This window comes from Oncorhynchus mykiss, chromosome Y (assembly GCF_013265735.2).
Source record: "Oncorhynchus mykiss isolate Arlee chromosome Y, USDA_OmykA_1.1, whole genome shotgun sequence".
In the NCBI taxonomy this organism is placed as follows: domain Eukaryota; kingdom Metazoa; phylum Chordata; class Actinopteri; order Salmoniformes; family Salmonidae; genus Oncorhynchus; species Oncorhynchus mykiss.
In genome coordinates, this window is record NC_048593.1 from 29582037 (window position 1) to 29608192 (window position 26156).

General features: G+C 42.8%; 1 protein-coding gene across 10 annotated transcripts; it reads right to left on the bottom strand.

Annotated features, from left to right (window-relative positions):
* LOC110509965 (serine/threonine-protein kinase MARK2) lies at positions 1–26098 on the bottom strand. 10 transcript variants are annotated; one of them, XM_021591208.2, is made up of 20 exons: positions 25980–26098; positions 24711–25880; positions 14190–14363; positions 13759–13812; positions 13346–13394; positions 12845–12910; positions 12606–12676; positions 12430–12486; positions 12020–12256; positions 11801–11920; positions 11554–11656; positions 10266–10378; positions 10037–10172; positions 9751–9902; positions 9571–9659; positions 6771–6905; positions 5232–5495; positions 4496–4522; positions 1872–1907; positions 1–1487 (listed from the first exon to the last, which is right to left on the bottom strand). In XM_021591208.2, exons 2-20 carry the CDS (start codon positions 24768–24770, stop codon positions 1052–1054), a joined length of 2379 nt encoding a protein of 792 aa, XP_021446883.1. In that variant the 5' UTR covers positions 24771–25880; positions 25980–26098; the 3' UTR covers positions 1–1051. The 10 variants fall into 10 exon arrangements, with proteins under 10 accessions (XP_021446883.1, XP_021446880.1, XP_021446885.1 ...); XM_021591205.2 differs by having other exon boundaries at positions 11518–11656; XM_021591210.2 differs by having other exon boundaries at positions 11554–11653; positions 25980–26097.
* Positions 26099–26156: the final 58 nt, after the last annotated feature.

Consider the following 26156-nt stretch of genomic DNA (forward strand, 5'->3'; position numbering starts at 1 on the left):
TAAATCATCCAACTTTGTTTATTCTTAATAACAATATTAATAATTATTTTCTCCAGAGAAAGGCAAGGGAATTCAGACATTCCAGTGCAGCACATTGAAACCAACCAGCAACTCTTAATTACATTACAATCCACCAATAATTATCAATTGGCCCTTAATTAGTTCATCAGATAAATTACTCCTGCTGTAGAAAAACAAAAACTAATTGAAGGGGCTTGGGGTAAAGGGTGGTGAAGGCTCGTAATCAGAGCAAAGAGGTAAATCCAGTCTGCACTTCCACTTTACCATCAAGTAAGACATTGTGCTGTGATGTAAAAATGGCTTTCTGAACCACCACACTGAAGCAGAAACCTTGTGCAGCCTTCATTAGCTGATCAGAATCAGAACATGATGTCAAATCCAATTTACATTGTAGTGAATATGCGTTGTACCTAAGATACATCCGTCTAATCATGTTGTACATTCAGAGTGTCAAACTGCAGGTCTCTTCATCTGTTCAAAACAGACAGCTGAAAGTAGGGGCAAGATGCAGTAACATGGTGTTTAGACCGTTTGTCCTTGGTGCAGGATAATGGAGAGAGAAGGGCCTGAGGGTTACAGCTGGCTGAGTCCAGGGCTATTTTGGGCAACAAAAATATATATAATTAAACCCACAATCAGTTCATTGCTTCATTTCCTTTCATATTTTCCATCAATGAATTCCTTTTGGAAAAAGAGGATCGTGAGGTTTAAGGTAGAAACAAAACTGTCTTAGAAGACAACAGAAAAGTCAGAGGGAGAGGATAGAAAACCCAAACGAAAAGAACACCCACTCAAGAAAATTAACAATCCCCTTAAAAGGTCTATACACGCAACCTCCCCTAAACTCTTTGCACCCCCTCCCCAACCCAAAAGTCTCTCCATGCTCCTTTGTCGCCCTCTCAACTCAGTTCTGTGTCAAAGTTTAGCCTCTCTGCCTGCGTGCTCCAGTCTGTCTCCTTCCACCAGCCGACTCCTTGTTAATCATCATCATCATCATCATCATCATCATCACCACTACTCATCCACAAGCTCAAAGTTTGAGCTCATTGGCAACCTTGGAAGCGATGTTCTTGAAGGCGATGGACGTGCCAGAAATGCGCTTAAAGCGAACCCCGTTGAGGGAGAGGCGGGGCAACTTGCAAACCTCCATCTCCCACTGGACAAAGTCGTCACAGGCGGGATTCCCAGACACGCACAGCAGCATGTAGCGCTCCCGCAGCTCATACTCGCAGCTGTTCGAGTCCAAAACCTTCCGGATCTCCTTCATCATCTCATTGGGCTCCATGGAGGAGGTGGTCTTCATGCTCCAGGTGAAGCGCAGCGAGCGGGGCTTGTGGTCCTTGGAGGTCAGGCTTGAAGTCGGGGTGCTGGGTACCGTAGAGGTGGAGGACAGGAAGTCCTTGTTCTCGTCTCCTACAGAGCCCAGAGTGACCTTCTCCAGCTTCTCAGCGGTGGTCAGCATGGGTCTGAGTTTACAAAGAAAGTAGGAAAGGACAGTAATATAATAAAAAAGGAGCGAAACAGAATGGGGAGACAGACAAAACAGGAATCTTATGGGCTGGTTAACAATGCATTCAATCACAGGGGAAGCCAAAGACACAGCATGAGCATGAACATGAAAAGCTTCACTAAGCTGCAGAATACATGTCTCCTGTTATTAAAATATCTATGCTTGCATTGTCAAAATTGAATGAGCTATATGATCACAATCATGCTTTTCTTTACACCACCTTAATCAATGAATGTAATGATTATTTGATTAAAAAAAATATATATATATAAAAAAAAATATTAAAAAAAAAATCACTGAATCAACAGATTGATCAAATGTTCACTATTGTATTCCTCACCTGCTGGCCTCATCTCGACCCTCTCCCTCATACGGGCTCCGCAAAAAAAATTGGCACAAGTTTAGTCTCCCAAAATTCCAATTAGGCTATTACCAGGTTAGAACAAACACTACCAACTCCCATGGCAACCCCTGCACCTTCCACTTCCAGATTCTATAGTATTTTTCTTAGAAAAATGCTGCACATATCCATAGATTTACTGAATGTGAGCGCCACTACATTTTTTGGGGGGGGGCTATGAGAGAATAACTAGGTACCTCTACAAATTCAAATGCGTTTTTGGTCACCCCCCCACCGCAAAGTGGACTCACACAATCCATGGAAACTGTTGTTTTTTTGTTTAGCATACAACTGGAATGAAAGGTCAGAGATCACATCTTTGTTATGTTAATACATCCCATCACCACCATATAATAACCCTCTTCTCAAACTCCCACAGCAAGGCATCAAAAACAACAAACAGCATCTGTCAGATGCATATGCAGGCATTCTGCAGACCTGTTCTCAGTTTCTCAAGGTGCCCAACATCCTTAAGTCTGCACCCACAACAATAAGACTTAAAAATACATACACCCCTTGATGCACATTTTTGTAAACGTCAAAACTTTCAATCTTCACTTATTTTTCTGATTGAATGGACATCTTGGGCGCTGAGAATATCATATGAGAGCCAAGAAATACACGTCTCTAATGACTCTGCAGTCAACTCACTCAAAATAGAAAAAATACATCTAAAAAGACAAAGTATTAGCGGATAAGCCATGGTTAAAAAAAAGATGAAAAAGAAATTGCAGAACGTTGCTGAAAATAAGGTTGTTAAGCACAAACTGCAGTGCAGCCTGGACTGTGGTCTGGTATCAGACTAGAGAAAGAAAGGCAGGAGATATCCCCCCAAAAATATGACAGCGATGCTACATTGCCAACAAACACTTCACTGCCCCCCCTCTTCCACAAGGCTTGGGCAGTATACCACAGACCGGGGTGTTTAGAAATAGCCACAGGATGGTTTTTCAATACCATTGAAAATATTTTAAAATAAAATAAAAAAATGTTTATCCTGCAAATAGTTCAGGACTGAGACCAAGTCACTATTATTAGTCACAAGCAAGTCTCAAGGTCCAAGTCTCAAGTCGAATCCCAGGTAGAATGGGTTGAGTCTTGAGTCAAGTCCAAGTCGTGAGTTGAAAAAATATATATAAACACACAGGCAATAACTTGTCTATTAAGGCTACAACACATTTTGATTATGTAATAATGTATTTTAGCAAAAAATTCAAAATGCAAGCTTCATAAGTAAATTATCAAAATGAAATGCTAGGGCGGGCCACCTAAGCATTTTTTTTCAGGTTACCAAAATGTATCTTCGGGATGGAAAAACCAAGTGTAAACGTAAACTAAAAATCAGAAAACATTTTTTAAAAGATGAATGGACCTAAATACTTTTTTTTAATAATCTTTGAGAACTAACGATCCCCAAAATAAAAGCTAGACAGTTGGGAAGAATTGAAAATTCCCAAAACATTGAATTTAGTAATATAGATTATTATGTTTGTGCAAAATAACAGCATTAGCCATGGCAAAATGCATAGAATTGCAGGAAAATAGCTATAGCTACTGTTTCTCAGCTCCAAGGGAGAAGATGTAGAATATGTCCTTATAAAATAGCTCTACAACGCCAAGATGGGGGGGGGGGGCATTAAAAATGTGGCCGCGCCCCACGGTCAGACCGCGCCCCCTGCCACGCCCGTCACCCCCTAAGCCCCTTTTTCATCCAGAAAAAACCTTGCTATCACTCCATGCTTTGGCATATGACACGGAGTACAAGGAGTGGAATGTTAGCGAATCAGACTGGTACCATTTATCTGTGCTCTATGTTCTCTGTACACTGGGCAGCACGGCCACAGGCTGGGCAGCACGGCCACAGGCTGGGCAGCACGGCCACAGGCTGGGCAGCACGGCCACAGGCTGGGCAGCACGGCCACAGGCTGGGCAGCACGGCCACAGGCTGGGCAGCACGGCCACAGGCTGGGCAGCACGGCCACAGGCTGGGCAGCACGGCCACAGGCTGGGCAGCACGGCCACAGGCTGGGCAGCACGGCCACAGGCTGGGCAGCACGGCCACAGGCTGGGCAGCACGGCCACAGGCTGGGCAGCACGGCCACAGGCTGGGCAGCACGGCCACAGGCTGGGCAGCACGGCCACAGGCTGGGCAGCACGGCCACAGGCTGGGCAGCACGGCCACAGGCTGGGCAGCACGCGGCCACAGGCTGGGCAGCACGGCCACAGGCTGGGCAGCACAGAGTGTTTTCTATTGACTTGTCCAAGGACCCACAGGATGACATTTGATAACACTAACGGAGTCAAAAAGGAAACAGGGATGCGAGAAAGAAGGGAGGAGTATCATTCACTGAGGGATGAAGAGAGCCGAGCAGCAGACGAGGGTGAATCAGGCGATGGCGAGAGCAGGGCGCGTTAGTATAAATGGCAAATGGTTAAAAAATAAGTGTAAAAAAAAAATCATGAAAAGGGTCATGACACATAAAATGATAGCCTTACAGAGGATAGACAGGACAGGACACAAGGTAATAGTTGACAGAATCAAGTGTGTGGTTATTTTTGCCTACCTTCTGGGGAATCTGAATGTGAGATTTCTACAACGGAGGGGAGGGGGAAGAAAAAAAAACGGTATGTACACAAACGTGCCCAAAACAAACCACAGCCAATCTGTTATACATGTCATGTGCATGTCAGTCAACTCAAATACATGAATACTCCCCCGGTGTCCCTCAGGAGGTGAGCTGCTTGGGCAAAACAGGTGGTCACAAAATGGCTGTTATTGTAGCCTGACATTACCATAGTATTCAGGATGTTCGGGGCAGAGCAGTTACATGAACAATGGACTCAGATTAGGATTAACATTAGCACTGGATGGGAAACATGCATGCCAATTATGATGTTATATTTACTTAGTTTTAATTCCTGGTGTTGTACAATTTATCATTAAACAATTAAACTATTGTAGGATATTCCAAATTGTATTTCAAGGTACACTCACACAGTAACTTCCCTACCTGCTTCAACTATGTGCTAACTAACCATAGCCACAGAAATATGACCTGCTTCAAACCAACTTAACCTGAAAGAGGGGAGTACTTGTAGTCAAGCGCATTGCGTGCACAAAAAACCCATCACAGGGACACACAAATGCTAATAAAACAGTCCAAAGGTCACGCTGCACAAACATGAACACCTAACTGTAATTCACTAAGCCGTTCAACACCAGGATGTGATCAGCATATCATTGGATTCAACACTAGTCATCTTCCCCATCACACATCTCAGATTCCCCCATTCGCTCACCTGCGCACAAATTTAGAAGTGAACTTTCTGAAGATACCAGTGCCCCCGGCTCTTCGGGCTTGGCTGTTCCCGTAGGAGAGGGAAGGGGATGATGGGGGACCATTATAAGTGGAGGTATGTTGGTCCCGTGCCGCCCTCTGCTGGCCGGCACTGAAAGTGCTTCTGCTGGTCACATTTCTGGGGAAGTTGGAACGGTCTGTCGCCGTGGAACTGCCGATGTTGTGGGCAGAAGGAGACGCCACCGGTACTCTCTGAGGGGCGGTGCTGTTTTGATAGTTTTGTGAGTAGGAAGAGGAGAGACAATTATATATTTCATTATGATTATGCACATCAAAAGTTTCAACTGCTTTAGCCATTTCCCACAAAGAACTTATGATAAAAACCTTACTGCACTTCAGAGTAAACTAAAGTTTAGTGAATGAAACGCATACCATTTCTATACAAATGCCACAGTTGCAAGGAAGCCTGATTAAGCCGTTTGCAAAAGCAATGTGTAAAAGGCATATTTCTATTGGTCTAAAACATGCACCCCAACTGTGGTGCCATCCACTCAGCAAAATTCAGCATGACTGAAGTCAGTAAAATAACATCTTACAGCCTTGTGACCCACCACGGGCAGCAGGTATAAACCATACTTAGAATGTGAGGCCAGTGAAGCCTTGTTGAGTGTTAAATCATAGGCACACAGCATGAATCACACAATTAGCATGGCACATTAGGATCAGCCAACAGGACAACGATGGCTGCAGCATCACAACAAAGAGGGAAGTATGGAGAAGGGTCATGGAGCTGTGATACCGTTGATTTATGTCATGGACCACACACATGATCATATTGGCAGAGGTTATAACACCCTTTCAATTGAGAAAATAGCTTCCACAGTATAAGCTGCGACTATTCAGTGATAATGGATTACACGTAAACCAATTGACATGTGAAGGACATCCCAGCATTATAGCTAGTTCATGAGGAAACGTATATATTTTTTTTTTTATACAAAATGGAACAATGTGCATGGGCCACGAGATGTCAACTTGTGTTTGGGGACAGGGAGTTGCAGAACGTATTAAAGGGGATTACATGACATGCACACACCAGCCAGGAGCTGAAACGGTTCAGGCTCACTGCAGCCAAAAACATAACGGCACCGGATGGGCCAAGATAAAATTGTGATGGTGTGTGATGTGTAACTGAGGGTTTTGCAGGATCTGGCTTTCTAGTGGAAGATTAGTGATAGGACTGGTTGGACAAGGACAGTGGTGGTGGTGGGGAGAAAGATATTTCACAAAGAGGCAGGGTGCTTGTGTTTCAGGGGGTGGTGGAAAGTGACAGAGAAAAGTGGGTTGCCTTTTCAACAGCAATATTGCTACTCTTTTAATCCCTACAGCTGATCTTTTAATACCAATTTGTTCCCGATATTGGACACACAATGCTGAGAACTGCAACCAGGAACCATCTAACCCAAAACCTTTCATATCCACTCTACTCTCCCTCCTGCAGAGTGGCTGTCCTTGTGCTCCACTCCCTGGTGCCACTTGCCTGGGCCGGTGTGCATGGATGTCTGGGGGGCTGGGGTGAGCAGAGGTGGACAAGGACTTGTGATGTCGGGGGTGGGAGGAGGAGAGTACGGCAGCTGCCGAGGCTGTGGAGGCACGGGACCCTGGGGTGGTCAGGCTGAGGGAGAGAAATGAATAAACCCAGTGCCGACCATCCCCCGTGAGGGGTGGAAGAGAGCCATGGGGTAACAAGGTTAGAACTGGGGAGGAAGCAGGGACACTGAGGGGGGATGAAACCACACTGATGCACATTATCACAGACAACACAGCATCTCAAATAATGCAGGTTTGTATTGGATGACTAAACATAACAGCCTCAGTGTTTCCCCTAAGATTTGTTTTTCAGCCACGGTTGTAGATGTAGTTTTAAAGCTAGTTTCCTGTAATTCAACACATTTTGCAATGGCTTATGCCGCATTCTAATGCTATCTGAGTGACTCAAACATAAAATCAATGGAGGCCCCCATGCCATGACATTTCTGGAATTCTCCCCGACTGTCTAGTTTATATTTTGGTGGGTGTTACTTATCAAACATTATCTTATCTAAAATATATATAGCTGCATTATCTTTTCTATACTGAACAAAAATAAACTCAACATGCCACAGTTTAAGATTTTACTGAGTTATAGTTCATATAGGGAAATCAGTCAATTTAAATAAATTCATTAGGCACTAATCTATAGATTTCACATGACTGGGAATACAGATATGCATTGGTCACACAAAAAATAAATATATATTAATAGGTAGGGGCAGGGATCCGCAAACCAGTCCGTATCTGGTGACCACCTCACGCAGCGCGACATCTCCTTCACATAGAGTTGATCAGGCTGTTGATTGTGGCCCGTGGAATGTTGTCCCACTCCTCTTCAATGGCTGTGCAAAGTTGCTGGCTATTGGCGGGACCTGGAACATGCTGTACACATTAATCCAGAGCAACCCAAACATGGGCAATGGGTGACATGTCTGCTGAGTATGCAGACTAACTGGGACATTGTCAGCTTCCAGGAATTGTGTACAGATCCTTGCAACATGGGGCAGTGCATTATCATTCGGAAACGTGATGGCAGCGGATGAATGGCACGACAATGGGCCTCGGGATTGCGTAACGTTATCTCTGTGCATTCAAATTGCCATCGATAAAATGAAATTGTGTTCATTGTCCGTAGCTTATGCCTGCTCATACCATAACCCACCATGGGGAAATCTGTTCACAACGTTGACAAATCGCTCGCCCACACGATGCCATACACGTGGTCTGCAGTTACGAGGCTGGTTGGGCATACTGCCAAATTCTCTAAAATTACGTTGGAGGCGGCTTATGTTAGAGAACATTCAATTCTCTGGCAGCAGCTCTGGTGGACATTCCTGCCGTCAGCATGCCAATTGCATGCTCCCTCAAAACATGAGACATGTTGTTTGACAAAATTGCACATTTTACAGTAGCCGTATTGTCCCCAGCACAAGGTGCACCTGTGTAATGATCATGCTGTTTAACCAGCTTCTTGATATGCCACACCTGTCAGGTGGATGGATTATCTTGGCAAAGGAGAAATGCTCACTAACAGGGATGTAAACATTTGTGCACCAAATGAGAAAAATAAGCTTTTTGGGCGTATTAAACATTTCTGGCATATTTTATTTCAGCTCATGAAACATACAACCAATGCTTTATATGTTGCGTTTATATTTTTGTTCAGTACTTTATATCTGGTTTTAGTCGTTTTATGTTTAGACTGAAAACGTTTTACCAACCCCCCCTTTTTTTGCGAGGCGGCAACGATTTAGAAGCAGCGGCCCGCAGCTTCTAAATGAATATAGGGGAAACACTGAGCTTTCATTAGGGGAGTTTAATGACAGACTGCATTATTTCTGGGAAGCATCACACCCAAAAGAATCTTGCTGCAAAGGAAGTGCTGGAAATTGAGGGAGAAACTGTCAGGACAGAACACAAGTTTGGGGAAAGGAAAAACTGCTTAAAAATTAAACAAAAAAAATGGTCAAATGGTTGTTGTGTCAGGAGAATGTGTGCTAGTGACTTGTTCTACCAGTAGCGCTACAGCTGACCACTGTCTGTTCGCCCTCCAATCATCTTTTTATAGCAAACATGTCTGAGTCACTGCTGCTCCCCCTCGATCCCCAACAGAACGTGTTCTTTAAACACTTCCCTGCCTGCATTTTTCCCTTTTTGTGCCTGGAAGTAACCTGCATACAAGAGCAGCCAGCGTCACAAATCCCAGATTAAGGAGCGGGATCTGATTATCAGGGTCAATGTGTTTAATACTGTTAAGTGTCAGAGTGTCTGAGGCCCCTGATTCTGCACCTAAACCTGGCTTTCTACTCTGCTGTATTCTAAACATTTCAGTGAAGGATATGGTAATAAAATGGTAAAATATTAAATAATTGTTAGCAAACTGACCTTGCCATGATTGTGTGAGCTAGAGTTCAAAGATATTATTATTGTTTGAGTTGATTACAGATGCCATGTATTACTGTGTGAGTGAGTAAGCTGGCCTTGAGTACATTCTAAGTCCTTCATAAAATTTTGCAAATGTCACTAATACATTCTAGAAAAATGTCAAATCTCTGCTCTGGTGTGAATGTGTGACTATGTACACTCCATCTTATGGTGGGAAGCTGCTAGCTGCTGTGTTTGATTGTCGGCTGACCAGTGCTTGCCAACACTGCCATCTAGACACGCGACTAGCTCCAAAAAGAGAGCTCCACAGCCATGTGAGCGTGTCTGTGTATGCCTGTGGCTGCAAGGGTGCTTGTGTGTACCTGTCCTTTCCATTCTGGACCCCAAGTGTGGCCCTCTCAGGGACCGGCGAGTTCCGACTGCGACTCGTACCAGTGGACAGGATGCTGTTCTGTATGACCCATTGAGGAGATGTTAGGTACAGTAGTGTACATGCCATCAATCCTAGAGTGGCAGGCATGCCGAACAATAAGTCTACTCACGGTGGAGGGGGTTGGGGTGCTCCTCTTACGATCTGCTGTTGCTAAAGGACTGGGAGGGACTTTAGTGGAGCTGCCAGTGCCAGAACCTTTCCTCCCATAATCCTCTGCTGTCTGCTTGTTGTCGCCCTGGGAACGCTTGGAAGCAGAAGAACCTGGGAAGAAGAACGAGACAGACAACAGAAAGAAAGGGTGGGACAGAGACGCAAAGAATGAGAATCAAATAAGATTATATATCAAAAACAGTCCAACATTTACAGTACCCTCGTCAACCCAAACAGCTTCCTACCTGCTTCTGTTGCTCTCCGGGGCTTCAGATTGGATGAGGTACTGCGCTGTACCTTGTGAGAAGGAGATTGGGCATTGCTGTTTGTGAGGTCACTTCCTGGGCGGGATTTCATTGACAGACTGATACATTCGTCCATCTGAGGGAGAAGAGGAGGGATGGTCATCAATATTACCATGGCAGGAGTAGGACACAGTTCGCTCCTACAGATGTGAGTGTATACACTTTGTACCTCTGTGTTCCTGTAATCCAGTAATAGATATGTGGCCATGACTTCATTGTATTTTTGGTTGACGAGCGAGTCCTGGATCTCCTCTGCAGAGTAGCCCATCTGCAACATGATATCTGGACAGAATGGATAAAATGTCAGCCTTACAACCACATCAAGGACAGAAGAACATTACACACACACATGCATTGTAGACAGGGGCATATCAGAGACTACTTAACACAAGTCTAACATACTAAAAAGCAACAGGTCAATAGTTCTCTAAAACACAGACAGGCGCATTGTTATATGGACAAAACAGTTCTATTGTACAGGCATATCATTTAATAAAACGGAAGGCAGCAAACAAGGACAGAGGTTAACAAAAAGTCTAGCATTTAGTTTGACTAAACATGTAGGCACATGCCAACACAGCAACGGGCACGTTACGTAACAGAGACTAACGCTCAATTCCATTTTAAAGTGCATGATCACGCTGGAAATAGAATGCATGAGTGAATGTGAGAAAACTGACGGGCCGCAAGTGTCAAATTAGACAGCAAGTCTTTTTTCCGAATGTCTACGTGGTGCAACGCTGGTAAAATGAGTGGGTCATTTGTAGAAAAGGAATTAGAGGAATTGTTATGATCTTTCATATGCTAAGTAGACTAAAGATGTAGTTTAAATGTACTGGGATGTAAGCTAAGGTTTGCCAGTCAAATAGGCTACATATTTGAAAACAATTGCAGCCTACATGTATTGATTTCAATGATAGGCATTTAGCCTAAGCAAACTACAGCTGGAAAACTCAAGGACTCCGATATCAAGAGAACTGTTTATGTAGAAAGAACGAGACTTAATTGTTTATAAACGGCTCAGGTTTATTAGCTACAACATCCTGGTGAAGCTAGCAAAACAACAACTGTTAAGCCTAGGTATGGTGGCTCCTGTAGGACATAAGGTGAGTCAAAAGGAACTTGCAACAATAACTTCGAGGCAACAGAGCGAAAAAATAAATAAATATATACACCTTTTTTTAACGGATTTTCATGACAATTATGTCAGCATACGCTACGCAGTATATGTGAATCGACCATTCACTACTCTCGCACGCTGTCTCTCCGTGTAATTTCAGCTTAAGACAGCACGTAAAATAAGACTGAAAAGATTCTGCACCTTCAGATAGAGGAGCCCTCCCCCAATTAGTGTGACCTCTAAACCCCACCCCAGTAACCCATCTGCTGCAACCAGCTCATCCACCAGACACCTGCCCCACCTCTCTTCCACCCCCCCGCTCGGTCGGGGTTCTGACCTGTCCTCTTGGGGTCCTTATAGTCTGGCTGGGGCTCGATGAAGGGCTTCAGCTCCTCCTCCTCATGGCCTACATTCATCCAGCGGTCCTTCATGATCTGCTGCTGGACACAAGCAGAGAGAAGAGGGAGGACAGGGATGTAGGGTTGATGGAAGATGGGAAACAAAGCACTAACAGTAGCGTTATAGTCATCTACACAGTGTATGCAGTGGAGGAAATAGCAGTGACTAGATGAGGTACTATTAACCTCCAGGCTGCCCCTCTTGGTTGGGTTGAGAATGAGGAACTTCTTGAGCAGGTTCTCACAGTCTGTGGACATGTAGAAGGGAATCCTATACTTCCCCCGCAAAACCCGTTCACGCAGCTCCTAAAGGGAAGACAAGCACAAAAGACAAGGATAGCTAGGTATTCAAGAACATTACTTGTTTCCCATGTATCCCTTCCTCTTTCACAGTTCCCTGCTCACCTTGAGGTTCTGCCCGTCGAAGGGCAGAGAGCCGCTGACCAGTGTGTAGAGGATGACCCCCAGGCTCCAGACGTCCACCTCGGGCCCGTCATACTTCTTCCCTTGGAACAGCTCCGGAGCGGCGTAGGGTGGGGAGCCACAGAACGTGTCCAGCTTGTTCCCCATGGTGAACTCATTGCTGAAACCAAAGTCTGCGATCTTGATGTTCATGTCAGCATCTAGGAGTAGGTTCTCTGCCTGGAGAAAGAGTGTGTTAATTATTGATACAAGCTTCTGTAACATTCCTTTAAAAACGTATCCAACATCATACCTCATAATGTAATGATCTTGATCTGTCACTTTGAATTGGATCCATAAATCTCTCCATCTGCACACAAAAAACACCTTCCACATTTCTTGTCTATCCTCACCTTTAGGTCTCTGTGTACAATGCACTTCTGGTGGCAGTACTGTACCGCTGAAACTATCTGTAGCAAGAGAAGGAGCAACAGCTAGGATGACAATTCCCCTTTAAACAGTATTGTCAATAACATTGTCAAAACGGTGTCAAAAACAGAAAAGAAACCAGCAGACAAAAGGGTCTCACCTGTCTAAATTTGGCTCTGGCCTCCTTCTCCTTCATTCTCCCGTGAGCAACAAGGTAATCAAACACCTCACCTGGGGGGGATAGAGACAGAACGTAGGAGAGTGTTGAAGGAACAAAAAAAAGCAGTGGAGACACAAAAGAGGATGAAAGGACAAGTGTGGAACAGAGTGCATGTGAATAGAGTGAGAGAACTGGGATTGAGTGGTGTGTTGAAAGGAGTGTCTTGTGCCTTTACTCACCTCCACTGGCATACTCCATGATCAAGTACAGTGTCTTCTCAGTCTCAATAACTTCAAATAACTTAACTACAGAGAAAAGAGCGGAAAGTTCAAACCAATCACGACAACACTAAGACTGGACGATATGGCCAAAATATCATATCATGGTATTTGTTAAAAAATGGACAGTATGTTTTATGGAGAGTGATGACTCAAGTAGTGAAGTAAACTATAAAAATGGAAGTTACACACAACATACCACATTTAACAAACATTAAAATAACGTTATAGAAGGTAAAGTAAAAACCCAAACCGGTCCGTGCATCAATATTGTTAAAATACGGTACACTGCCCAGCCCTAGACAACACCCATCACAACATAGCTGCCAATTTCTTAGTATATGCTCAATATTCTCAGAAAGGCATCTGCACAAGAATAAGCAGGCAGAACACAAACATGTTTCTGTCATTTGGTTGGGGATTGATGAGAATCTTAAAAAGAGAGGGCAGCACAAAGCTCACCGATATTCGGATGATTCAGCAACTTCATGATCCTCACTTCACGAAACAGCTATGGACCGGAGAAGAAATAGACAAGCCATTAACAGAGGATCAATCAGTTTATATCAAACAAAGTCAGTTTATTCTATATAATTTTTACTCATATACTCCAAAACTATATCTATGCGCACTGTGTGGGAGTCTTCATGCATATACTGTATATACTGAGGACAGTACTGGCACCACACCCAAACCATCACCACAGGAAGTACTTGGGTCTAATTTCCTGTAATTACCGCCATATCCTGCCCTAAGCCCTTCAGAAGGAACTGCCATCTTCATTGATTTCAGCATTAAAATAAATAAAAACACACTATCCGAACACAAATCAAAACAACCACATGACATTACACACAGCATCTACTTGCACTCACCTTTTGGAGACTGGAAGAGTTAAGTTGAGTTTTGTCAATGATTTTCACAGCCACCTTTAGGGGGGGGAAAAACATGTTAGACATGAGTAGAACCGCAGACTTAGGATGAACCACCCATCAGTGGAAAGAGCTGGATGAAGACTTTCCCCCACTCTACTGCACTCCGTTTTGTTTATCCATGTGCTGCCCCACTCACAGCAACCACATCACATGGCACGTTATTAGCATATTAAAGAACTGGCAGTTACATGTTCACAATCCACTGATCCATACTCAAGAGATCAGAATGTTAGGGATATGGGTCAAGTGAAGTAAGATCCTGTACTGCCAACATTGGGCACACAATGATAAAACCACATCCAACAAAAGATCAAACATCAGTCAGTAAATCCAGTGCTTGGACTTGTTTTGATCTCATGGTTTGTCCTCACCTCTTTCCCTGTGAGGACATGCCGGGCCAGTTTGACCTTGGCAAAGTTGCCCTTGCCAATGGTCTTTAGCAGTCGGTAGTTGCCAATGTGTGGCTGCTCGTCTGCCGTCGTGGGGACAGAATTCCGGCACCGCGGCATATTGGCACGCCCGCCTGCCTTGGACTCAGAGGGAGACTGAAAGAGGGGAACAAAGCATTCTCTTAGGCATACGCAACACTTCACTCACAAATCCAGACAATGTTTTTCAGAATCCCATTAAAGGCGAAAGAGCTTTGGACATAAAGGATACCTCAGAAACACAACTGTGAGCATAACTTGATACTGGCCAATAATGTTGACCTGTCAATCTACATTGTCACCCCAGCTCTTAGCTAATGAGGCTTTTCCTGACACTGAGGGTATTGGTCTCTGCTAGCAGCTCAAATCCACACTGACAAGAGGGAGCGAAAGTGTGAGGAGGGAATGACGAGTGACTCACAAGAAGATGAAAGAGCAGACGGAACAGAAGGAAGGGGGTGGGGGCTGATTGAGGGAGTAAAGGAGAGCAGGGGGAAAAAAGGTGAAGGGTACCATATGCATGTGGGCAAAAGAGGTAGTTAAGAGTGCGGGAGCCCCGGAAAACAAGGAAGAGAAAGTGACCGGGGGGGGGGGGGGGGGTTTACATGTCTCTGCATTCATAAACACTGAATTGTACCCCATTTGCACACTCCCTCCCCCTCTGTATGACTGACATGTATGATAATATTGTTACTTTGTGAGCATATGTAAGAGGACAGAAAAGCCATTGTTGACATGGCACAGTTCTATGTTGTGTGTGGTTTGTGCCACATGGACCTTCATTTCCATGTTCAAGTCTGGGCCAGAGGCGTCCCTACTATTCTGCAATTTTACAATTAGAAAATAGGACAGATTCTTCTTAAGACCACAGGATTATGAATAAATTGACAGTTGACAAACAGCATTGTAGTGAAATAGAAGTCCAGTTCTGCTCCTCTCTAGTGGTCATATTCCAAGAGAAATCAAAAAGCAGAGGGGCTATGAGACAAATACAGTACATCACATTTCCTAACAAGCCATGCTCTTACCTCCCTGTAAGAAAGAAAACAGCACTCCACATAAAAATAAATATATATGGAAAACAAAATGCACCAATATCCGCAATTAAAAGATGTGCCGGCTTTGTAAATGTTATATTATGTAACGCCTGTGTGTCTCTGTGTCGTGGGCCTCCCCAGCCAGTTTCATAGAGGGATAAAGCAGAAGCTTGTTGAAAGTCTGCCGGTAGAACCAGCAGAGCCTAACGAGCCAGAAGACATCTGTCACCTAAACGCTCCCTCCCACACACACAAAAGCAGACTCTGGCATAAAAACGCATGAGGAAGTGCCTCATCCCCTCAATGGCTACATACAGAGCAGAACAGGGTAAACCAGACTACCATACAACAACTGGCAGTGTGGTGACCTCGTTTTCATTTTGTATTTGTCTTGGCACTGGCAGACATGGTTTAGCCATCAGTGGGCTTGTTGTGTAAGGGACAGGGACCAAGTGTCTACTGTACAATGTTTATGTCAAAGAGGTGTCTTGCACCCAGCTGATCTGCAAAGGAGCTCTGCAGTTACTGAGAGCGTGTCAGCAATGCAGTCTGCAGTCCTCACAAACACAGCTTTGACCTTCAGCACAGTAGCCAGCACTTCAATCACACTCGCCGAGGTTGGCACACACTGGGACACAGATAGAAGCACATTCAAAAACAGGCACATTGACAAAGATCAAACAAACATGCATAAATAAAAAGACGTTCACAAATACAACATATCATACAGACAAGACCGGACAGAGAGCAATGCAGACATACCGTCAGTCATGGGAAGCTCAGCTCCAGGGCTGACTGACAGCGAGAGACAGAGACAGGCTGAGGAGAGAGCAGCCAGGAGGAGCCTGAGAGACTGGAGGGTCTCATCACATATACATTATAGCCCCATGTCTCTCTGTTCAGATCATGATCAGCCTCAGGTGGAGAGAGGGGCATGACAAGAACCACAAACACTTGAAGATGGCACATTTGAAATTCATGTCTCTACAGAGCCGGTAGCATTAGAGCAAAACCTCACTGATCAGTGGGCTACCATTCTGTCAAAAGACTCATTCAACAATATGCACAAAACATCTACACATGCAAATGTAGTTGACCTGTTATTTTTATGCTTGAATTGGGACTTGGACTCCATCAAGTGCTAACAGTAGTATAAGTACTGACCAGACAGCTGGGTCGTTCCACCTCAAAAAGCACAAGAGTATTGACACATACCATCTGTGTCCTCAAATTGTTTCCTGCAACATTATTTTGTTGAAATATAATATAATTTAAATCTAATTAATTAACGTAATTGAATACACCCCAATCAGCTATTTTAATTTATAGGATTCTTATAATATTGAATAAATATAGTGCCCAACATCCGATTTGGACCAAACTTTTTTTCTAACAATGAGTTAGACATGAGGAATCCAAATAAATATCCAAAAGCCCCCCACGGACCCCCATGCCAATCCCACCCAAACAATGAGTTTATAGTATCAGTTCTCTGTTTGACTAGTATAGAGCTTTGTTTCTTCATCCTATGTAATGTATTCTCAGTGATTTGTCATTTTTTTCTGTTCAGAGAAAGTCATTGAAGTTGTTGGATTTACGTCCCATTGTACATCCTGATATTACCAAGTTCTGACCACTATATGGTGCAGTTCCTGCTATTAGTTCATATTTTTAAGAATCTCCCACCTTCATTGTTAAAGGGATAGTTCACCCAAATAACTTTTTTTTTAATCCTGTAAGCTGTCTATGGACCAGAGGAGTATCCTACGAAGCAGTTGAGGAGTTAACTAGATAACTTTGGTCAACTGAGTTCGACTTGGGATATCCGGTCATTCTAAAGTTGTTCACCTTTCAGCCAGGTAAATTTCTATGGCAACGAATCCTTCAGAACTACCCTGCTCCAGGGAAGGCTAACTCACAGTTAACTCCACTTACCCGAAATGAAATGAGAGCCACAAGTTGAGGACCAATTAAATCAGATCCCCCCCACCCCACCACCCCCCTTGCAAATACTGCGTCATCATCCTCTTCATTTGAGGAAGGCTGATTAAATATTTTATTGATGAATTTGGTTGTGTGTTAAAAAATTACATTACACATTTAGTAATGACAGAATGCATTAAAATTCACACACAGTAACACTTTTGTATGACTTAAATGATTTTATCAATAGGAGTTGGGAAAAAGGTGCTTGTGGTTGTGCATTGATAAGCACACCAGTGTCAGCATTAACGACAAGTAATAAAATAAACACTGCACTTTTAAAAGCCTATTTCACACCATAGCCTGCTGAATTAGCAAGCTAACTTTTCTGGAATGTGAAACTAACTCAAGCTGGTTAGCTTTAGAAAACCCAGAGTCGATCTAGCTTGATTCGTAGGATACTCCTCTGGCAGGGACTCCGTTACAAAAATGCGGTGCCGGACATTTGACCAGCAGGCCTTTTACGTTTACCGGACCCATATGCATTGGGTACGTAACCTGATCAGGGATTCCACCCAGTGCTCAGAATGACAAATCACATTTAGATTATGGTCATTCGTCTTAACAAAACATGCAATGGCGTATGTTCTTACCGAATTCCAAATGGTAATTTAAAGATGTTATAATAACTGTCCACATTTAGTTTCTCAGCCAACAGGACGAGTACCAAACAGCAAAATCCCTAGCCTAAATTAATCTACTATCCCTCATAGTAGAAAAGTTTACCTATTCTATCGGTCAGCTTGTCATTCTGAGCGAGAGATAGTCACCCATTCCAAACAGACTCTGGGACAGCTGTGGAATGATAGATCCCAAATTCATTCAACCAGTTGGCCTAGGCTACATCCAAAAAAACAAACCACAATGTTTAGCTTAAAAAGTTAACATTTCTTCACATTAAAAACACAGCATGGAACACAAGGCAGTAAGCTACGCACAAATGTTCATTCCATAATGCAATTAATGGGAAAACACTTGTCAAAAGCGCACCACACGTAAGAGTGGTTTCATGAGACAAATGAAAATATACATTAGAAATTGAGAAAGATAGGAGATCTAAAGATGCAACGATTAACATTGGTTGCTAATATGATTAGGACTGTGCTTTTGGCTACTGGACAATGAAAGACAGTTGATTTGAAAACCAATAGAATGACAGAAATAGGCTACTGGTTTCAATGGCATATGGAAGACTTAAAAAAATAATTGTCTGCACGTTTGGTTGGATTATGACTAAGCCACTTTGAAGCAAGTGAAGACATGCCTCAATATGAAGTAAAACGTTCAAGTTTCAAACAATTAAGTACACGTTTTCAAAATGCATACTGTGTGAGACACACTGAAGCCTGCCTACTTACCTATGCACTTGAATTGCAAATGGGAAGCGTACTTTAAAGGTTGAGAACAAAAATAACAGCTAATCTTAATCTTGGCCATCAAAACTGTTTAACACGCAATTGCATTTAAAAATGTTGCACAATGATTGGGCTTATAAAAGCACGTTTCACTCCAGCTGCAACGAACGCGCTGTGTGATGAGCTGTAACAGCAGTTCTGGCGCTACATTAACTACTTGTTCCGGACAAAAGCTGGCTACTACCGGCTAATGGAAACCCTGCCCTCTGGAATGACAGCAACTAATGCTTTGGTTTTGTTTACTTGGCTACTGTTTCAAATGCTAACTTTTTAACATGCTTGTCAAGTATACAATGCAAGTCAATGGTACCAATATTTGCATTTTCACGCTTCATGCCCAAATGATCCAAACAGTGGCTAGGTAAACAAAACCAAAACATGGGCTGCTGTCATACCTGGTCCATAAACTGCTTACAGGGTAAGAAACCAATATGTAAATGAAGTAATTTGGGTGTACTATCCCTTTAACAATGGGCAGGGTTCTTAAAAAAGAATCACCTTATAGCATGAACACCACCATCTAGTGGACAGAACCTGGCAATATCAGGATGTGTTAAGAAGCAGTGCGGCTGGTTGGGTTGTGTATCGGAGGACGCATGACATTCAACCTTCGTCTCTCCCGAGCCCTTACGGGAGTTGTAGCGATGAGACAAGATAGTAGCTACTACAACAATTGGATACCACGAAATTGGGGAGAAAAAGGGGAAAAACAAAAAAAACAATGAGTATATATAATGACAGTTACAGAACCCTGCCCATTGTTAAGTACACCCAAATTACTTCATTTACATATTGGTCTTCATCTTATCTAATAGTTTTTTTTTCATTGAAGTTGGGGTCCCCAACTGGGGACATATGCTCTACGACACTGGTGTGGACAAAAGTTCAGATTCACCCTGATCAATCAGGCTACAAATTCTGTCAAAAGAATCATCCACATAGGCAAAAAAGTTTACCTTCTACTCTACATTAATGCTTGCAGTGGGACTTGTGTACTCCATGGTTGACAGTAGCATTAGCACTGACCAGCCTGCTACCATTCAGTAGGTTTCAGAACATTGTCACTTCCTGTATAAAGAAAGATGTCAGCCATGCTCTATGACGAAGGTGTAGACCGAGTTCAGAGTTAAAAATGTAAATTTAAATGTTATTAGTCACATACCCATATTTAGCAGATGTAGTGAAATGCTTGTGTTCCTAGCTCCAACAGTGTAGTAGTATCTAAAAACGAATCATAACAATACAGGTCTGTGTCCCCCTCGTCACAGACTTCAAAGCATAAAGGGGTGTTGAGTTGATGGCTTGGATAGATGACCAAGAACAGGGACACAGGGGGCCATGAGGTCTCAGGCTAAAATAGGACACGGACACATGCAGCACGCACAGCCAGGCTCTCCAGAGAGCCAGAAAACACCTGTCCGTCCCAATGCTGAAGACAAAGTAGGTTTGGTTCATTTGAGGAAATATTGTAATTACACCCCCCCCCCCCCCCCCCCCCAATTAAAAAAAAAAAAAAGTCTGAAATGGCCGACAAAGACGAGGTCAGGCTCCTAGTGCAGATGAGACATGTCTGGGTTTGTCTGACTGAGGGAGCAGTAGCCCTGGTGAGAAAAGGCAGGGGAGGGAGCAGTCGATGGACAAGAGCTGACATGCTCAGACAGCTGTGCCCTAGAATCAAAAGAAAAAGGGGATGAAATGAGAGAGGGAAAGAGATAAGAGGAAAAAAAAGAGGGAAGGTCAAGGATTCCCCATGACTAAAGAGAAAACAGGAAGTATAACTTGGTGTTGAGTTTTAAGGTTGAGGTTGGTTGTAGTTGCGCAACAAATGAGCAAATCAGTGTAGTACCTCTGTACCACACCCTTAATAAAACCACCCAAAACCTTTACCTTGTGTCAAATCACCTAATGCACTTCCTTCTCCCTCTTACTCACACACAGACAAACAAGATGAATGTGCTCAGTAACTAGTACTGTAGCAACTCCTACCAGAATTTAACCTGAAAACCTTGACAGGATGAACACAAGGGTCTGCTCTGGTCCCTCCACACATCAAATCAAAGTTTGTTGGTCGTGTACACATATGTTACAGCGTGCGTGTTACTAGCTCGTAACAGAGTGCAGTAAAATGTCAAACAAGTACACAAATAATAAAGAATCAAACTCGAAACAAGTACGTCAGAATTAATCAAACTATCAGTAATTCCAATGCAATCTGTGTGAAATCATAGACCCATGAACTGGCTCTACCCATCTCCCTTGGCAACCAATCTCCATAGCCCAGCTTAACCCATGTATCGCCTTAGCCTTGCAGTCGCTTTACATATAGAGTTGACTGTACGATTCAATCAATAAGACCGCACTCAACAGGCTGTATAAGGTCATAAGCAAACAAGAGAATGCGCGCTCAGAAGCGGTGCTCCTATTTGCCGGGGAATTTAATGCAGGAAAACGTATATCCGTTTTAACAAATTCTACCAGCATGCCACATGTGCAACCAGAGGGGAGAGTGGAAGAGATTATTATTTTTATTTTTTATAATAAACTCTACCACCTTTATTCCACACAGAGAAAATTACAAAGCTCTCCCTCCATTCGGCTTCATCAATAAGTACATATCCCAACCAGAAGCCATGGATTACAGGCAACATCCGCACTGAGCTAAAGGCTAGAGCTGGTGCTTTCAAGGAGTGGGACAGTAATCAGGACGCTTATAAGAAATCCCACCATACCCTCCGACCAACCATCAAACAGGCAAAAAGTCAATACAGAATTAAACTTGAATCCTACTACACCGGTTCTGATGCTCGCCGGATGTACCAGGGCTTGCAAACTATTACAGATTACAAAGGGAAAACTTTTTACGCTGCTGCTACTCACTGTTTATTATCTATGTCTATGCAGTCACCTTTAACCCTACCTACATGTACATATTACCTCGACTAACCTGTACACCTTCACATTTACTCGGTACCGGTACCACCTGTATATAGCCCGGTTATTATTTTATTGTGTTACTTTTCTTATTACCTTTTAGCAAATATTTTCTTACTTTAAAAAAATTATGCATTGGTGCCTAAGAGCTTGTAAGTAAGCACTTCACGGTAGAATACCTGTTGTATTCGGCACATGACAAATAAAATTTGACCCTCTAAAACGTGGCCTGTTGCCACAACTGCACTCATGTTCTTTTACACCTCATTACGTTCAACAATTGAGAACATAAAATGAGTTGTAGAAATGTGCAAGTTTGCTATGAGAGGTTGATAAAATGCTTTAGTGTTGCTAAGATCAGATGGAATAGTGCTTCTAGGACAAAGTAGTTGTGCTGTGGTAGTGTTTCCATGGCAACCTACTGCCTAAAGTACCCAGATAATGTTGACTCATCCTATACTCCTATGTGTCCAAATCATAAAATTGGAGAAAAAAAGAAAAAAACACTTCAAGAACCAAACCTCAAACAGACTGTTTCAAAAATACTTGATTTCCTCAGCGGATGATGTCATCCTCCTGAGGAGGATGAGCTGGCCAATGAACAGTAATTTTTTTAAATAAGCCTACTAGATAATTAGAAAGTGGGTGTCCACGCTGTATCCTGGTTTAAATTCTGAATTGTTTTAGCAAATGTTATGCTACCCTTCAAAATGAAAACTATTTCTTGCCTGCTTCAAGAAAGAAGAGGGTAAACAAAGTAAGACTGGCAGGGAGAGGGAGAAGAACTGGTAAATAAAGGAGGTGTGTGAGCCAGCTTGTCAGTTATCTGGGTATTAATATCACACCATGGTTATTTCCAGTCAGGGTAGAAGCAGCAAGAACCACAAATAGACACCAACTGAGCTCTCCCTCCAGTCACCTCTTCTTCTCCATACTCTACTACTGTACACTTCTGTCAGAAGCATTTAACTCAAGAACATGACAGTAAAAACATCCTGAAATCAAAATGCATGGCATAGTGGAATTATGGGGGAGAGAAATGTTAATTTTCTACCCACTGGGGCTCTGGTTTTGTCAATTCTAGGACAATACATTAAAAGGGATACTTCAGGATTTTAATCTACATCCCCAGAGTCAAATGAACTTGTGGATACCATTTGTATATCTCTGCGTGCAGTTTTAAAGAATGATGCTAACTAGCGTTAGTGCAATTACTGGAAATGTATGGTAACTTCTAGCATGCTAGTAGATACCATAGACTTCCAGTCATTGCGCTAATGCTAGTTAGCATTGGCTCACAAAACTACTTCCAACTTCCTTTATACTGGATGCAGAGACATAAAAATTGTATCCATAAGTTCATCTGACTGTGGGGAAGTAGATAAAGGGCTTCATTGCCAAAATCCCAAAAGTATCCCTTTAACAAGGAATCGTAAATGTAAATATACTTAGCTACTTAACTAAAACCTGTCAACTTTTTCCTCAGACAACAGCACAAGCTACAAAGCTGAGAAATAAAATAAATACTGATGAATCCTTTCAGACAAGAAACCGAATCTACATTTCAAACAAAGCTGGAACAGTGTTGACAAGCTTTTAAAAATCAGCCCACCACCCTCATCCAACACCATCCCACCCCCTCCTATGTGAGCTATTAATACCTACAAGTATATGAGAGTGTGGTTAGAACATGACAAAGACCAGAGAGAAACCAAGATCACTAGGGGAATGGCTGGTAAAAACAAAGCCACTGTTACATAAACCACATAGGCCTATTGAACTGAATTTGTAAAAACCTACAACCAAATGGAGAACTAATCTCTTCATCTTTCATTGATGATCAATCATGAACATGATAATGACATATCCAGAACGAGAAACACACACAGGGAAACGTGTGCATACAAATAATGCTAATACGGACAAAATGAAGAAAAGGAGCACTCCCCTCAGCCTCCACACAACTCCTACACACCCAGCTCAACTGGAAATGCTGGTTTGAACAAACTGAGAAACTGGGGTAGGAAGAACTTAGATTCGCCAGCTGGGCCCAGATCAACAGCAGTCTGTATTCAAACAAGCTGGGCAGGGCATGGCTAAACCTTGCCAACTCCTTGCTTCAGACAAATTCAGTGGCTAACAAAACCTTGGAATTAGTAGCCTGTGTAAGTTAGGGAATTTTCACCACAATGACCACTATGGGATGCGTCAGCATCTCTGCTACCCATGTATACGTATCAGCAATTTGTGATTTGTACAGACAATTGTCAGAATTTAATTAAATGACTAAAACACTAATCTCACTAGAGAACCAGTTTTCACTGCAAGCAAATGTGTTCAGGACTGAGTGGCTCCTCAAATGCGCTGAAGTCCGGTGTCCGCTACTTACACCTGATGTGAGCTATTCCTACTAAAGTATATTTGGAATGCCGTCAGACAATTTGTATGATGGAATGCCCATCATACAAGTGGCAATAGCTAGTTGGGCCTACCACTTCGCGAACTAACAGTGGATATTCTGTTGAAGACAGTCAGTCAAACAATGTGGGCAATAGAGCATTAAGATTTGAGATAACATATATTCAATATGTTAGAGATTACATCATCTTAGCTCCTGTTGACAAATGACAAGATTTGAAGAAGACATGGAAAAGTGAGTTTGAAAATCATTGGCATTTCCTACTGAGATGTGTTATCCAATTCCATAAAACTCACAGCAACTAAAATGTGTCTATGGTAACAATTTGTCCTAGCCCTCAAAGTTACATGCCTAAAAGTTAAGAGGGCTCTGATCATAATTAGCTATCTAGTTATAAAAAGCCTTAGATTCTACTGCATGACCTCCTATCCACATAACTACAATGTGTAATTAGCTACTTATAAATATAACATTGGATAGCTGGGGCCTAGGAAAAATAAATTATTTTTGTGGTTTAGGTTGGCTATAGTTTGGATGCCAACCGCTGTTAAACCCCATCGAAGAAGTATAAATCGGCTATAGTATTTCTGGCTAAGGTTGGATATATTGGCTAGCTGGATCTCTGAATTGGCCTACCGCCATTACATTAGCTGCCATCTAGCTTCTGCAGTTGGCTTACCTGGTTTGAAGAATGTTCAATTGTTAATAATGCCGTCCTGGTTACTGTCCGGGTTGACATCTTAAATTTCCGGGGAGGGGGTAACAACTTTACAGAATCTCAAAACTCGATGTTCATCTGTCCTCTGTTTGTTTTTGGGGGCTATCTTGTTTCTTTAGCTAACGTTAGCTAGCTAGCTAACTTATCAAAACGTTTCTCATAAGTACCCTTGTCTGGCGGCTAGCTGGCTACGTGTCGAAAGCGTAAACTAGCTAGCTAGTTAGCAAGCTAAAGCTCTAGCTAGCTAACTAGCTAGCTAACCTACTAGCTGAAGTAGTTAATCGTCAGTAAAAAAAAAATAGCTACCTATCAATAATATGTAAGTAGAGTTAAAAGCAAAGTTATCGATTCACACGTATCTGAATAAAGTAACGTTATCACTGCATTCACAAGCTAGCTACAGTACCTAGCTACGTTAACGTTACATTGGTGCGCCTATTCCACTCTCTGGATGTACAAAAGTGCTTCGCCAATAACACTGAGCTGTGCAGTGGGTACGATGAGCTGTCAAGTTATAGGGCTCTGTTAGTTAACGTTAAAGCGTTACCCAACGCGAGGTTTGTTCCTACAAGTACGTTATACGGTAAAATCTAGTCCGGGGATTAGCAAACTTTTTCGGCCACGCCGATATATAGCAACAACCCGAACGTCCTCTTTGGATGAAGGAAAGTCAAACGCTAGTTACATAGCATGAACTATAATAAACAGTCAACCCTCAGCTGTAATGCGAATGAAAACAACATAATAGTTGACAATGCAGCTTGCTGATGTTAGCTAGCGTAGGCTAGTTTCTCTTCACTGCACAGGTAAGAATCCGCGAGTTTAACGAGTAAAACAACCAGCGCAACGTCCTGACCAGCTAGCAACTAATGTTAGCTTTCTAGCTCTCCCGTCCGTCTTTAGCATTGCTAATAAAATGTGAAATAGGTTGAAGCTAGCTATCTACACTAGCATGTTTCAAGATGAAAATAGCTAGATACAGCGACTAGTAATCAAGTTGATTCAGAGTTTGTCCCCCCCCGCTCTAGTTGAGTATGATTGCTGCTGGGTCGCCGAATCTCGGGCGGACAAGAATTGGAGTTTAGCCCAGGTTTCGACGGCGTCTGCGCTGATTATTTTACAGCCGGCCACCTAAAAACAAACAATCCTGCGTTAATAAATCAAATACTATAGCTAGCCTACACATTTTCCGCAATATCAGATAGGTGTAAGCAATATGGTGGAGCCTACCAGATGGCTAGATGGAGTTTATTTTTTACACTCATCCGATTATTCTTTCAGATCTACTATAATGTCTGGTTTGACTTCATGTTGGACTAGCCACAAGTTTTATGTTCATCTATCTCTACACTAGAAGTAGTGGGTTCATATCAATAGTCTTAAGTGAAACCCTTTCCTCGTTTCCTC

Coding starts and splice junctions, on each gene's coding strand:
- LOC110509965 (XM_021591205.2), bottom strand. CDS start 24,770: ATGTCAACCCGGACAGTAACCAGGACGGCATTATTAACAATTGAACAT. Junction 14,364..24,710: donor TTGAACATTCTTCAAACCAG/GTAAGCCAACTG, acceptor CCCCTCTTTCAG/TCTCCCTCTGAGTCCAAGGC. Junction 13,813..14,189: donor ATGTCCTCACAGGGAAAGAG/GTGAGGACAAAC, acceptor CCCCCCCTAAAG/GTGGCTGTGAAAATCATTGA.